Genomic DNA, 13482 nt, shown 5'->3' with positions numbered 1-13482 from the left:
TATGTTGCATATCTACATAATGCTAGAGCAATGCTGAAAATTCATAGATTATACTATCCTGATTTTGAGAGGGCTGTGCAAAGATTAAACACCTGATCCTGAAACATCGCTGTGAGCTGGTATATGCAAAAGAACATTTTAATCCCTTTTTCACAGAAGAGTAGATTGAAGTAGGAAGGTTAAATAATTTTGTTCATGGAGACGAAGGTCTAAGTGACACTTTACAAATAAACAAAAATCATTGCTCCAAGTTTACAGGTCCAAGTGACAGCAATAGTGGAGCTGAGGAGAGCAGGGCAGGATGGGCAGGAGAGCAGCTGGAAGGTGTGGGACCTTGATTCACCTCAGTGATGCCTCTCGAATGTTACAGACCTGAATGGGAGCATTATGTGGCTTTAAAGCACAAATAACCAGAAGAGTTCCTGACTGCTCGTCCTTTTATTTTTATTCCCCCCACCCTCGTTTTGCAACGTGGTAGTAATCTGTTAATTGCAGTACAGTTTCAGTCCTAGTCTTAAAGCATTTTCTGATAGTAAGCAGTGCTCTCCCCATCTTAGACGTGGGGTAAATGAGGTATGTGAAGATAATACAGCCATTCAGCCGCAAAACTTGATGCAGAGCACACATTCCCTTCTTCTCAGCCCCAGGCACAATACTGTAGACTTCGGATAAATGGACATTTTACAAGAACAAATAAATTCTCAGTGCCATGGCTCTGGGGGGCTGTGGGGACCATGCCATCTGGATCTGCCCGCCACCCCAGTTCAGCCAGCTGGTTCGGCAGGACAGTCCGGAGCAGGAGTAAGCCCACTCCCTGGAAACTAGGGGTAATACCAAAGCAGGTCCTGCCTTAAATCATGTAGTAAGAAGACTCTACTGAGCACAAATATACAATTTTGTGTAATCAGTAAAACAGCAGAAACTGTTCTGAATCTGTAGAATAACAGACTCCAGTTAGAATTCAGATCCAAAATGACTGCTCATATGATAAAATCCCTCTTTGTCTATTTTTTGGCATGAAAATGCAGAGCATTTCTTTTAGTACAGGGTAGGCATTTCCCTGTTGTTCTGTCCCTTTTAACTGTTTTCTTACACTTTCTTGTTCTGGCTTCGAAAATGGATGCTGGAAAGAGATCTGTCTCAGAAGGAGACTCTCATCAGCTGAAATGCGTCCAATATACATTTAAGTTAAAGAATATTAAGCCTTGTCCAAAAATAAAAAGAGTGTGAAAGGTAGGAATGCCTGCAGGCTTGATTTTTAAAGATACGCATTTTTCTTCATGTTGCAGATCTCGCCTTGCAGATTTCTTCACAAACTGCCAGCCTGAGTCACGGTCTGTTAGTAGCTGTCTGAAGGAGAACTATGCTGACTGCCTCCTCGCTTACTCGGGGCTTATTGGTAAGGTGGCAGGGAAGGGTGAGGGCATGTTTGGTCTACGAAAAACATCCAAAGAATATTTTGAAGGCCCACGTGAAAAAAAACCCCTCTGAAATATCATATTGTGCTATGTGATACTAGGCAATATTCTCCACCTAAGTGTGTTGGCCCTGTGTTACCTTACAGAGATTCCCGGGGCAAATTTGTACGTTGCAAGGAAAGTAAGGACAGAAGGTAAGGAGAGGAAGGTGCTTGGATTTGGGATAAATTCAAGCTTACGAAGTGAAGCTTAATAAGGTGGTTGAATATGGGCGGGACTATGAAGTAGGAAGTTAAAAAGAACAAGTGAAACTGCAGCTTGGTTGATTTTGCAGCTGTTCCCACAAAGTTGGGTAAGTACCTCTTGGTTTTCAGGGGAAGTTTGCAGGACATTTGAGGAATGAGACAGTAGACCAACTGTCGTGGTTTAACCCCCAGGCAGCAACTCAGTACCACACAGCCGCCTGCATGCTCCCCCTGATGGGGAGGAGATTTAGGAAAAAAGTAAACTCATAAGTTAAGAACAATTCAATAATGAAAATAAATAAAATACAATAAAATAAAAATAAAATAAAAATTAAAATACAATAACAACAATTGTAATGAGAGAGGGAGAGAGGAATAACAAAGGGGAAAAAACAAGCGATGCACAACACAGTTGCTCACCACTCGCTGACCGATACCCACCCAGTCCCTGAGCAGCGATCAGCTGGCCCCAGCCAGCCCCCCCAGCTTATGTACCGAGCATGAAGTCCCATGGTACGGAATAGCCCTTTGGCTGGTTCGGGTCAGCTGCCCTGGCTGTGTCCTCTCTCAACTGCTTGTGCCTCTCCAGCCCTCTCGCTAGCAGGCGTTGAGAAACTGCAAAGACCTTGACTAAGTATAAACATTACTTAGCAACTACTAAACTAAAACCATCAGTAAATTATCAGCCTTATTCTCAGACTAAATCCAAAACGCAGCACTGCACCAGCCACTAAGAAGAAAACTAACTTTATCCCCGCCAAAACCAGGACACCAAGCCAGCCTTGTTCCACTTCCAGCTGCTATTCGTTCCATGATGTCCTTTTGTCTACTCTAAATGTTTCCTGAGATGTCTGTCAATGAGGTGAACTGAGACCAAATTTATCTTCTGAAATCTTCCTCTCTCCCCAACATAATTAATTTTCTTTGCTGTCACCTTCCTGACTGTCAACAGGCACAAGGATACCCGAATGCAAGCCAGACTCCGTATACCACACACAGCATTTGATTCCTGAAAGAGATCATCTCAGGAAGGTGAACTTATGGTAGAAATACCATGGTTGGGCAGTACAGAATAAGTGAATGTCAAAACTCTGAAACAAACAAATTTTAAAGGCCACCAGATATGATGTTTTAAAGCTTACAGCCTGCACCTGCTGCTATGCAGTAATATCCCCTTCTGTTGGGCGTGAAGGTCCCAGCTGAGGCCCTGAAGCAGATCCTGCTGTTAAATAAATGTCTCTGGAGATAATATAACATAACAACAACAACAAAAAAATTCTATACCAGTCTGGGTTTGCTGAAAAATGTCTGAAAGTTATATTCACTGGCTTACTGTTACCATTCTTGTTACCCTAGCAGTTAACAAGTGAGCTAAGTCTGTGTAGCCACTGGTAAAATAAGATGTGATGGCTCCAAAGGATATGCTTCTACGACTTAAGAGATGAAGGCACTGGGCAAAGGGTATGACATATGAACAGTTATGACAGAATGTCATTTGACACTAAACCAAGGAATTGAATCGCCCTGAAATCTGATCTAGTCAATGAGATTAAGATGTCTAGCAGCTGGCAAAGAGTAACTGTTACTAATAGATACTTCTGGGGAAGAGCTGCCAAGAAGTTCTTGCTGGACTTGGTGAATTTGTTCTCAGTTTTGTTGGATCCATTTTTCAATTGATGTTACTGTGGATGACCATGCTGCAAAACAATCCAACACATCAGAAATGTGGAATGCATCCCTAAGGAGTTGAAATCAAAAGGAGACCTAATTTTCAGAGGAGGAAATAAACATTTTTCTTCCTTCCTGCTAGCCCCTAAACCTGCTGCAAAAAGATAGGAACTGACTAGTGTTCCAAGAGTTTTTACTTGGTAGTGATTCTGATAAACCAAGATGGTTACCAAAAAATAACAACAACCTTGCGTGTGCTGAAGCAGTAAATTCCTGCTTCTGACGTCAAGCTGATATGAAAGTGGAGCAAATAATTTGAAGACCATCAAATTTGTAAGATGCTGAGATAGAAATCAGAGATACAGTCTTGCAAATGTCTGCTTAATGCATGTAAAACACAGGACAAAGAGATAGATGGACTGTGGGTAAGAAGCTGTTACAGATCTATTCATTCATCACAGCTTCAGGATGTCCAGGTGTTTTAATTAAGATAAAATATTGTTCATTAAAATAAAATATTATTTCATTTAGCCATTTCATTAAATGTAGCAAAAATTGCACCTCCAAAGAGTTTGTTCAGGAAACTGAGGATTCTTTATGGAAAATATAGTAGATGTGATTCTGCTGTCACATACGGTGACGTAAATCAGAGTTAACTTCACTGAAATTAGTGGAGTCCCACCTGAAATGAATTGCTTAAGTGGAAATGGAGCCAGGCACATTTTTGATCTGAGGTGCTTTACCAGTTAAATGGAGAATAGGCTGTATAGGGTGCTTTAAGGTTTGCATCAGGGTGTTACAGATATAAAGATTTGTATATTTTTGACAGGAATTTTGACAATCTTAATTCATTGTTTTAAGCTCCTTGTTGTAGTAATAGTGATAAATTAATATATTTTTAAAAATTAAAGGAAAAATATAAAAATTACTAAATGTAGAGCAAGACTGGAGACAGCCGTGTTTTGAGATTTGGTGCTTGGTTGCAGCCTAGTTAAGCCATCTGGACCTGTCTTCACTCCCACATCAGTCACGTATTGTTCTAGCTGCTGATTTCAAGATCTGCTTCAGCATTCACTTTCTGACACATTTTCTCTTGTCCTCAGTAAAAAAATCCAACTAATTTCCCTGGGGTTCCTAGGAATTCCGTAAGAGTTGATGTGAATAAGCTGGAGCTGCTTTGGGCCAAAGGAACTTCAGTGGCATGCCCCTCCTCCTGGGCTAACCATCCTTCTCATGCTTAACTGACCCAAATTTGAGCAACCTCTTGGCTGTGTTCAGGTCAATTCTGCTTCGGTCTAAAATATGGATACCTGCTGCCTGCTACCGAGACCACCGCAGAAGTATTTGATAGGTAGAACACAAACAACCAAGCATGTCCTATTTTACTGCCAACCACCACGGTTTCTCTGATCCATTCTTGCCCTTCAGCAGAATTTCCAAGATGCCAGCTAGCAGCGGGGTGGGGAAGGGGAAGGCACACACGTTGCAGGGAAAAAAGAAAATCCACCTCAGGACACCAAGCATATAATCTGCTTGGGTTCACATCTGCCCCCAGGTTTAAATGACAGTCTGATTTTCTACTAGCTGCTCTTTCAGCCACTCTCTTTTTGCTGGATGTACAGTTTGTGTGCTGTGCATACACATTCCTTGTCCTGTCTTTCCCATATTTGTCAACCCTAATTGTACCTCGGTATCTGTTACAATTTTAGCCCCTGTCTTGACCCATTTTAGTTACCTTAGTACCTTTTTGCGATAAGAAAGTCTTACCTCAGTGACCTTTTAAATTTCCTTGATACATTTCTGGTTTTTTAACCCTTCACTAAGCATTTGTTTCTTAAACTATTTTTTTTAAAGCTACTGTTTTCTTTCCATTTGCAAAATCCTCTTGATTTTAATTTTCTTTCACTTCTTTTCAGATCATGTCACATGGTTGAAATTGTGTACTGAACCATCAAATGGATAATGGACAGATATTTTAATTTGTTTTATTTTAATTTAACATCACTCTTCTTATTTAACTACTGTCAAGTTTTCATTAATGGTGCAAATGATATTTGCCTATTTTACTAAATTCTCTACCTCTATTTAATAAATTTTGAACAGTGCTATTTACTCGTGTGCTAATCTCATGTAGAATTTGAGCAATTATACTGCAACTATCTGTTAAAAGCTGGAAGCAGATAAAGATATGGGATTGCATTCTAATTTAAGAATGTCTCAAAACAAGACAAAAGATGCTTTTTGTGACTTTGGCAGTAGGACTGCATCCATTTTCCCAGGCCAGCTCGTAATGTCTCATCTCCTTTGTCTCCCGTATCATGTTATGAAGCAGTTTGCATGTTGTTTTGTTTAGTTCCCAGTGCTACCTGAAAGGCTATTTGACATTATTCTGCGATTTGTGTTATTTCTAATGTTCATTTTTTTTAGCTTGATGTTTGATAGCCCTTTCCTGTGTGTTACTTCAGACTCTTGGACCCCAGACCTATGGACCAAAGTTCTTCTCCTAGTGTACACTTTGGGTCTCTAATATTTATCCTTCATATATTGCATCTTCTTAATGACTACTTTGATGTCAGCTTTGAGGAGATGCTACCACACATCCTCACAATGTACAGCCTGTCCTAGAAGTGTAGATTACCAAATGAGGAACATGTTTCCTGCAACAGCTGTCATCAGTACAGGTCTGGAATACCTGCCTCTTTTTATTATTTTTTTCTGTTTGGTCAGACAAATACATGTTCAGACTCCTCACTCCTGAGGGAATTTTGAAATATCCGACCTGCTGGGTTAATGCCTTCAGTGAGACTGCTGGTTTGAATAAGTGCTGATCACATAACAGTTGTCTGATCCAGATGAATGGTGACACAGTTGCTGTATATCTTGTAGGACACAAAATGCCTTCTTTGGTTTCATTTCATTCTTGGTAGCCTTAAGTTGACATATAAGCGTGAGAATGTTTACCCAAGATTGTGTAATCAAGTTAGAATGAACCTGTGGTTGGAAGTTGTTGACAATGGTTAGGAAACAGGAAACTACTGAAAAGTAGTGACACAGCAAGATTAATAGCAATTTATTGCCTGCAAAGAATCTGCTGTACCTTTTCATGCATGCTGGATATGGTTTTGCTGTGTTTGTTGCCATAACCCGCTCTGTTGGCAGGTCCCTAACGAACACCCTGGGGTTAACACTGCTCCAAGACATATTAGCACTCCTCCCAGCATGGCTAACATTCTCCTTGCTCATGTGTTTCAGGCTGGCTGGAGACTCAAGGAGGGAACGCAGGTCTGGATGTCTAGTTTCAGCCGTTTATTTGCAGCTAGAACAAAAATGAGGAAAAAAACCCCACAAGCGAGGAAGGAAAGTTGTATTTTTAGAGTGAAACTTGAAGGACACAGGTCCACATATGTTTGATTTGGCAGCAAAGACGTTTTCAGAGATTCCCACCTTCTCCCAGTCCATCCATCACCTGTGCCACTATTTGCCACCTGTCAATTGTACCGATGCAGCAGCTCTCTGTGGGATTGCAATATAAATCTTTTTGGAGGAAAGGAATGGGTCTCTAACATGCAAGTCATTTTGCAGTCCCTAAAGTGGCTGCATTCAAACACCGGCGGGGGTGAAGTATGGCACAGGACTGGGTGTCAGAGGGCAAAGGGAGCCAACAACTGGAAGGTAAAGCCCTGCCATGGCTCTGCGTTGTGAATCCAGCTCTGAATACACAACTTACCAAGTGCTGTTTGCTATCTTCTTCGTATGGAAAGAATATTTCAGTACAAAGGATGCTCACCACACTGTACTTCGCTCTTCGTTAACAGGCACGGTGATGACCCCAAACTACATAGACTCAAATAGTCTCAGTGTTGCCCCGTGGTGTGACTGCAGCAACAGCGGTAATGACATAGATGAATGCCTGAAATTTCTGAATTTCTTCCAGGATAACACATGCCTTAGTAAGTACAAAATCAGATGTCTTTACATGTGTTTTAGGATGTTTTCTGGATGTCTTTATTGTTTAAAGATGTTATGCTATATCAAGGCCATCTCTTTGCACTTTGTAAGCATGATTCTGCTGTAGGTGTAAAAATTAAATAAAAACAAGTATGTCTGCTACTATAGTTTATGGTCAAGACTGCAAACATCACAAGCTTTTGGAAAAAAATTAAAGTAACAAAGTTGTATCATATAGAAAAATGTTTACATCACAGATCATATTTGGACCCTAATATTCTGGCAGCATCTGTACCAAAAAATTGCAACACCTGAGGGGCTTCTGTATAATTTAAAAACTTCATATAAAAAAAGACATGTAGTTTGTGATATGAAGGATTTGCTGTAGGTAAGTATAAATTGGATTGTGCTTGCAATTTATAGCCAAGCTTCAGGTTTCTTAGGTTGCTTGATTTCAGATGCCTGGTTTTAAAACAAGTCTGGATGGTACCTATTGTAAAGATTTTGTTAAATTATTGATTTTTTTTTTTTTTTCAGTCAAACTCGCTTCCAAATTAGGGACTATTATAAATTTCAGAATGGCTCAGTGGAGTCGATTTTGGCAGGTTCTCTTTTCAAATTTCCTGTCTGCCTGCAGCAGCATAATTGGATGATGTGGAGTGTGCATCAGAGTTTTAATTTCAGATAAATGAGGAGACCAAAAGAGCTTGGCTTCCCTAGCCTAGCAGAACAGAAGTTGAAAAGATACGTGACTGTCCTCTGAAACTGCATTAGAGGGGCAAGCCCAGGAAGGGAAAAGGATTACTTAACCTAGAGGACAATGTTGGCATGAGATCAGAAAGGGAGATACTGGCCGTACATGTTTAGGCTCAAAACTGGAAAATTTTTAGCCATCAGATGAAAGTTAAGGAATAGGCTTCCAGTGGGAGTTTTGAGAATAAAAAAATCTTACCAGTTTTAAAAGTCTTATTTCATCAGCTTATGAAAAGAAGTATATGTTGTTGCTTTTTGTCAAAAATAGCAAATGAACTCGATGATCCGGACTGTCCCATCCTGCCCTATATACTTGAGCTAATGCAAATGCAGGCTTCAGTCTGTATTTTAGTATAGGGTCTGAAAATCTCCATTCTGTTTGCTACCATCTCGGTAGCTTCTCCACAGGCAGCGTTGTTCTGAAGACATGGGGAGCTTTGCATACAAAAAGTGAGTGTCCTGAGTTGCTATTAGAAGCAATATTTATTGAGCTTTGGAGGAATCATTTACTCAGGATCATTTCACAAACAATAAAAAAAACCCAAACCCAGAAAACAATTCAGACCATGACTGGGTAAAATTTAACAGTATAGCATCAGACCTTCAAACCTAATGGGGCTGCCACTTACATGTACTGTAATACATCAGATTTTATTCATTTGTGAATGTATTAACTGGTGGAATGTTACAGGTTCTCTTTAGAATATAAAGATAGAGCGATCCCTTGTCCTTTCTTTTGCCATCAGTATAAAAGCATTAATGAAGACAAATCAAAGACATTAGAGGTTACTGTGAGACAAATTATAGTCATCCTACTTGTAGAAGATGTCTTCTTCATGAAGAAATTAAAGATGTTTCTGGTTTAATACAAAGTGTTTTTTTTACAGAGAATGGGAAAAGTTAAAATTTTATTTTTTGATTGTTACTGTCATTAATAGGTCCTCCAGTGAGTGGAGAAAATGTCATTTGCTTATTGGATGAGATTAAAACCCCTGCCACCTTTTTTAGACAAAACAAAAATGACTTTCCCTAATGGGAAGAAACTAGTAATTTCTTGCTAGTCTGTTTTGATAAAGTGTATTTCCCCTTCAAAGTGGAAAATAAACCAGTGATCTGAGGCAGTTATAGAAGGAAGATGTGGAGTACCGGGCTTAAACGTTTATTCAAAAACCCATTTGGGTTTTTTACGCAAAGTGGAATAGCTGCGCTGTCTCCTGAGGGCTAGGGGACTCGGAAAGCAGAAGACCTCAGGTGATGTGTGTACTGGGTCTGGTGTGGAGCTGGGGTACAAAGCTGAGTTTACCATGTCCCACATACACATCTGAAATCCTGGTCTTGCACCTCTGTTAAGCGCTTCCCTAGAAATTCCACTCTGGAGTTGAAAAGCCTTTTGCAACAGATTTTAAGTTGAAACAAGAGTGGAAGTTTTGATTTCAGAAGGTGAGTGTGAATATACAAGTGAAAATCCCAGTCTGTTCTAATATTTATTCTAATATTAGTCTAATAATTAGTCCAAATAAAGACAAACGTTGTGTTGTTTTCTTTTCACATGTCTTAGATACAGTGTTTTTTTATCTTAGCATTATCCTGTCGAATATGGTTTTATATGAGAACTGTGAAATTGGCCTAATCGCAAGAAAGCTAAAAATCCAAATTAATAGGCACCAAATAGGATCTATTCCATCCTAAAATGTGGGGCTGTGTATTACTTTGCTTGTACTTTTATCCTCTTTGTTGGAAGATGCAAGTTTATTGGTAATATTACAGTGGTCCTAACTGCTGCCTCTCCAGTTAAGGTTTGGCCAGTCTTAAATTCTGAAAATCCATCTTAAGACTTTACTTTAGCTACTCTGAAAGTGAATGTCCTGAAATCTGTTTACATGCTCTAGAATTCCTACTGAACTGAATGAACCGAACCTATCTGTTCAAAGGATTTGTTCACACTTGCCTTATAGTGCAGTAAAAAGAATTGGCAAGTAAGAGGAAAAGCATAAAGCAGTGAGTTAGTTAATAAAAATTATTGAGAGGAACTTTACTGGAGCAATTAGACACTTGAAGCACCTCCTTACAGTCATTATGTTTTTTTTAAATATATTTGAAGTATGTATGAAAATTTTATATATATATATATATTTATAAACATATTTAAAATATAATGTATGTGTCTGAAATATTATGAAAATATTGGGGAGGCATGGAATACTTCTCCTGTGAGGACAGGCTGAGAGAACTGGGGTGGTTTAGCCTGAAGGGAGGCTCTCGGGAGACCCTACTGTGGCCTTTCTGTGCTTAAAGAGGGACTATAAGAAAGATGGGGACAGACTTTTTAGTAGGGCCTGTAGCAATAGGACAAGGGGTCATGGTTTTAAACTCAAAGAGGGTAAGGTTCAGACTAGATGTAAGGAAGAAACTTTTTACGATGAGGGTGGTGAAACACTGGCACAGGTTGCCCAGAGTGGCAGATGCCCCATCCCTGGACACATTCAAGGTCAGGCTGGACCGGGCTCTGAGCAACCTGATCTGGTTGAAGATGTCCCTGCACATTGCAGGGGTGGTGGTGGATTATGTGACCTTTAAAGGTCCCTTCCAACCGAAACCATTCTATAATTCTACCACAGAATTATAGAATATCTCAGGTTAGAAGGGACCCATAAGGATCATAGGGTACGATTCAATCAAATAATTGAAGCCGTCGAATTGTAAAGACCACTTTTACTTAGAAAACCGGAAGGATTGCATGCATTCCTGTGATCCTGCAATAATGGAAACAGAGAGTTACAGTTAATTTAGGAAGCCATAGGAGAATATTGCTTTATATATATTGCCTTATTCAGGGAAAACAAAGAAAAATATCTTTCCACTCTTCCCACTTTGTCTCCATCCACCCAGCTGATTGTGGTGCCTTTTAAAAATCCTTCTCTTTGCATGTTGGAGTTCTAAAAACTGATATCAGAATAAAATACATCTCTTTCAGATGAGAATGAAATGTAAATTATTTTATAAGGCAAGGAATACCACTGAGCAGAAGTATTAATAACTTCCACATATTAGTCCCCAGTGAAATTGTTTGATTTCTTGTACAAAGAATTTGAAATAAGAAATCCCTAAATCCATGTTGAATCCCCAAAGACCTGATTAAAAACTGTTTTTCTATTTGTTTATGAAAAAAACCAACCAATTTACTATTGCCATAAACACACTCGTTAATCCCATGAAACTGTGATAAGCTTTTTAACTTTTATATTCTAAAGTTTTAGTTTAAGTATGCTTCCCTCACCTAATTATGCAGATTTTGATTGAAAACTGTAAGGAAAAGATTGTCTTAGTTAAAACATTTTGTAGTTATAGGCATGTTAGTTTTACTACAACAAGCTGTAGAAATAAATTAATATTTTGCCTGCCCTCTGTATTTAGTTCACTATGTAACATCACCTGCCTGAATCAGGACGTAGCATTCATTGGGTGGTGACAAATATGATTACAGTAAGTCCTAGAGCTTCTGTCAAGAATTACTGGGAACATTACAAAGAGGAGGCTGCACCAGATAATTATGTGACCCCGGACTCTCAGTTATCGTTTCTGATATGTTCAAAATTAAGACACATTTTTCAGCATAAAAATTGAGTTTCTATAAATACATATTTTCAATGGGATCATCGTCATCATAATAATGGTTTAAAAGTCAGTTCAGCTTTCTGCTGTTTGTTTAGAAATGGAAAATTCTCTGTAATTTATTTTTACAGAAAATGCAATTCAGGCCTTCGGCAACGGTACTGATGTGAACGTGTGGCAGCCAATCTTACCAGTACAGACCACTACAGCCACAACTACAACAGCTTCCAGAGTTAAAAACACAGGTTCGGAGACCACCAACAATGAAATACCCACCCACAACGATTCACCAGCATGTGCAAACCTGCAGGTAAGAGAGTCTTGTAACTTGTTGCGGTGTGGAAATTAACATTTTTCATCGATGTGTATACAGAGTAGTCTCCTGCTGCATAAACAGATCCCTGCTTAAATTGGAATATCTTTTTATTCTCATGTTGTAGTTACAAGGCAGATATGTTGTAAAATATCAGACACATTTTAAATCAGAAATGTGCATATTTGAAAGTGGACTTTATTGCCTCTCTGACTATACAGAGCATTGTATTTAATTTGTTGTCACAGGTTTGGGTATGAACGTGGCAGTCTCCAAACCCTGCCACAATATGTCAGATTAAATTAATCCCCTGAGTAATCCAAATTCAGAGGGAACTCTTAATGTCAGCTAGCATGTCCTGCTACTTGCTTTCTTTTGTTATTGGCAGTAAATTTAAGAGGTTTTTTCGGCTGGGTAGGTCTGTGTATTAGAGAATACGTGGTGCTACAAACCCCGTGGTGAAGAACCTGGACAAGGATGGAAGCTAATTTGAATCAGGCGCTTTCCTGAGCTGGGGTCAAAGTCACGATGTGGTTTTGGCCAATGGCTGTAAGTGATTTCCTTTGACACTTCAGTTAGGTTATTCATGGCGTGTCATTGATTCATTCTGGATTTAATGAGGCTCATCACTTGCTAAAGGCAGTATGTGCAGCTCTTAGGGAGTTTGAAGAACTCAGGCAGGAGACGACTGCAAAATGAAGGCAAGAAAGAGGTAACAGGAAACTTAAAATGAAAACATCCTTAGGCCCAGATTAGAATCTGGGGTTATAAAAATATCTGGTGGTTTAAATGCAAAATTAGGTCAGGGATAGATCAGCTTGGCCTGTTTATTTTTGTCTTTACAGAAGGAAAGTTACTATGTGACACAAATCAAATTGTCCGAGTTTTAAGTTTTCATCAGGTATTGAGATACTTTCTTTCTGGATTCTCAAACTCTTCCACACTTTTAATATTCACATTTCACTTATAAAAGATTGATTTTGTGTTCTTTATATTAAGCTATATAAAAGTTTCCATGTTCACCAAAATGGAGGGTTCGTATCCCTTGGAAATGTATTTTACTTCTTAAGTTTTTGTGCACCACTCTGTCATCTTCATCCCGTTTTAGTTTCTTCACTCTATTTTGTGTTGGCAGATTGCGTATGAATTCACTTTTTTCAGAGGCATTAGAGAGTCACAAAGTGTATGGGGTTAATAATAGATGGTGTTGAGTTTAGGTCCTTCTGTTTTAATTCTAGTTTTCCTATCTGTGCATTCATTATTAGTTAAGCTTTGTAAATTATTGATGAGAGGGAGAGAGTTGTAGGCGTATATTTCTATACGCAGTAGTCATTTGACCAAATAGAATACGCTAAAAAGAAGTTTAATCTTTTAAATTTAAAACTTGGAATAGCTTGCATTTAAAGGAAGACCTTGATGGAATGTTATTAATTCACTTTGTGTTATATTAAAGTATGGTTCTATGGGATAGATGAAACGTTCCTTTTCCTTCAGTGTTCGTATAGTCTCCTATAGAGTAAGGCCT

The 13482-nt window shown here is 39.0% G+C and overlaps 1 protein-coding gene across 1 annotated transcript in view; it reads left to right on the top strand.

Moving 5' to 3' along the window:
* The window catches only part of GFRA1 (GDNF family receptor alpha 1), a 143178-nt gene that overhangs the window by 103679 nt on the left and 26017 nt on the right, over positions 1-13482 (top strand). The window contains exons 5-7 of the mRNA XM_037399035.1: positions 1290-1399; positions 7147-7281; positions 11776-11954. Coding sequence (XP_037254932.1) covers positions 1290-1399; positions 7147-7281; positions 11776-11954 — 424 coding nt within the window. The remainder of the gene's footprint in view (positions 1-1289; positions 1400-7146; positions 7282-11775; positions 11955-13482) is intronic.

Source organism: Falco rusticolus, chromosome 9, assembly GCF_015220075.1.
Source record: "Falco rusticolus isolate bFalRus1 chromosome 9, bFalRus1.pri, whole genome shotgun sequence".
Lineage (NCBI taxonomy): Eukaryota > Metazoa > Chordata > Aves > Falconiformes > Falconidae > Falco > Falco rusticolus.
This window is presented reverse-complemented; position numbering and strand designations above follow the sequence as displayed.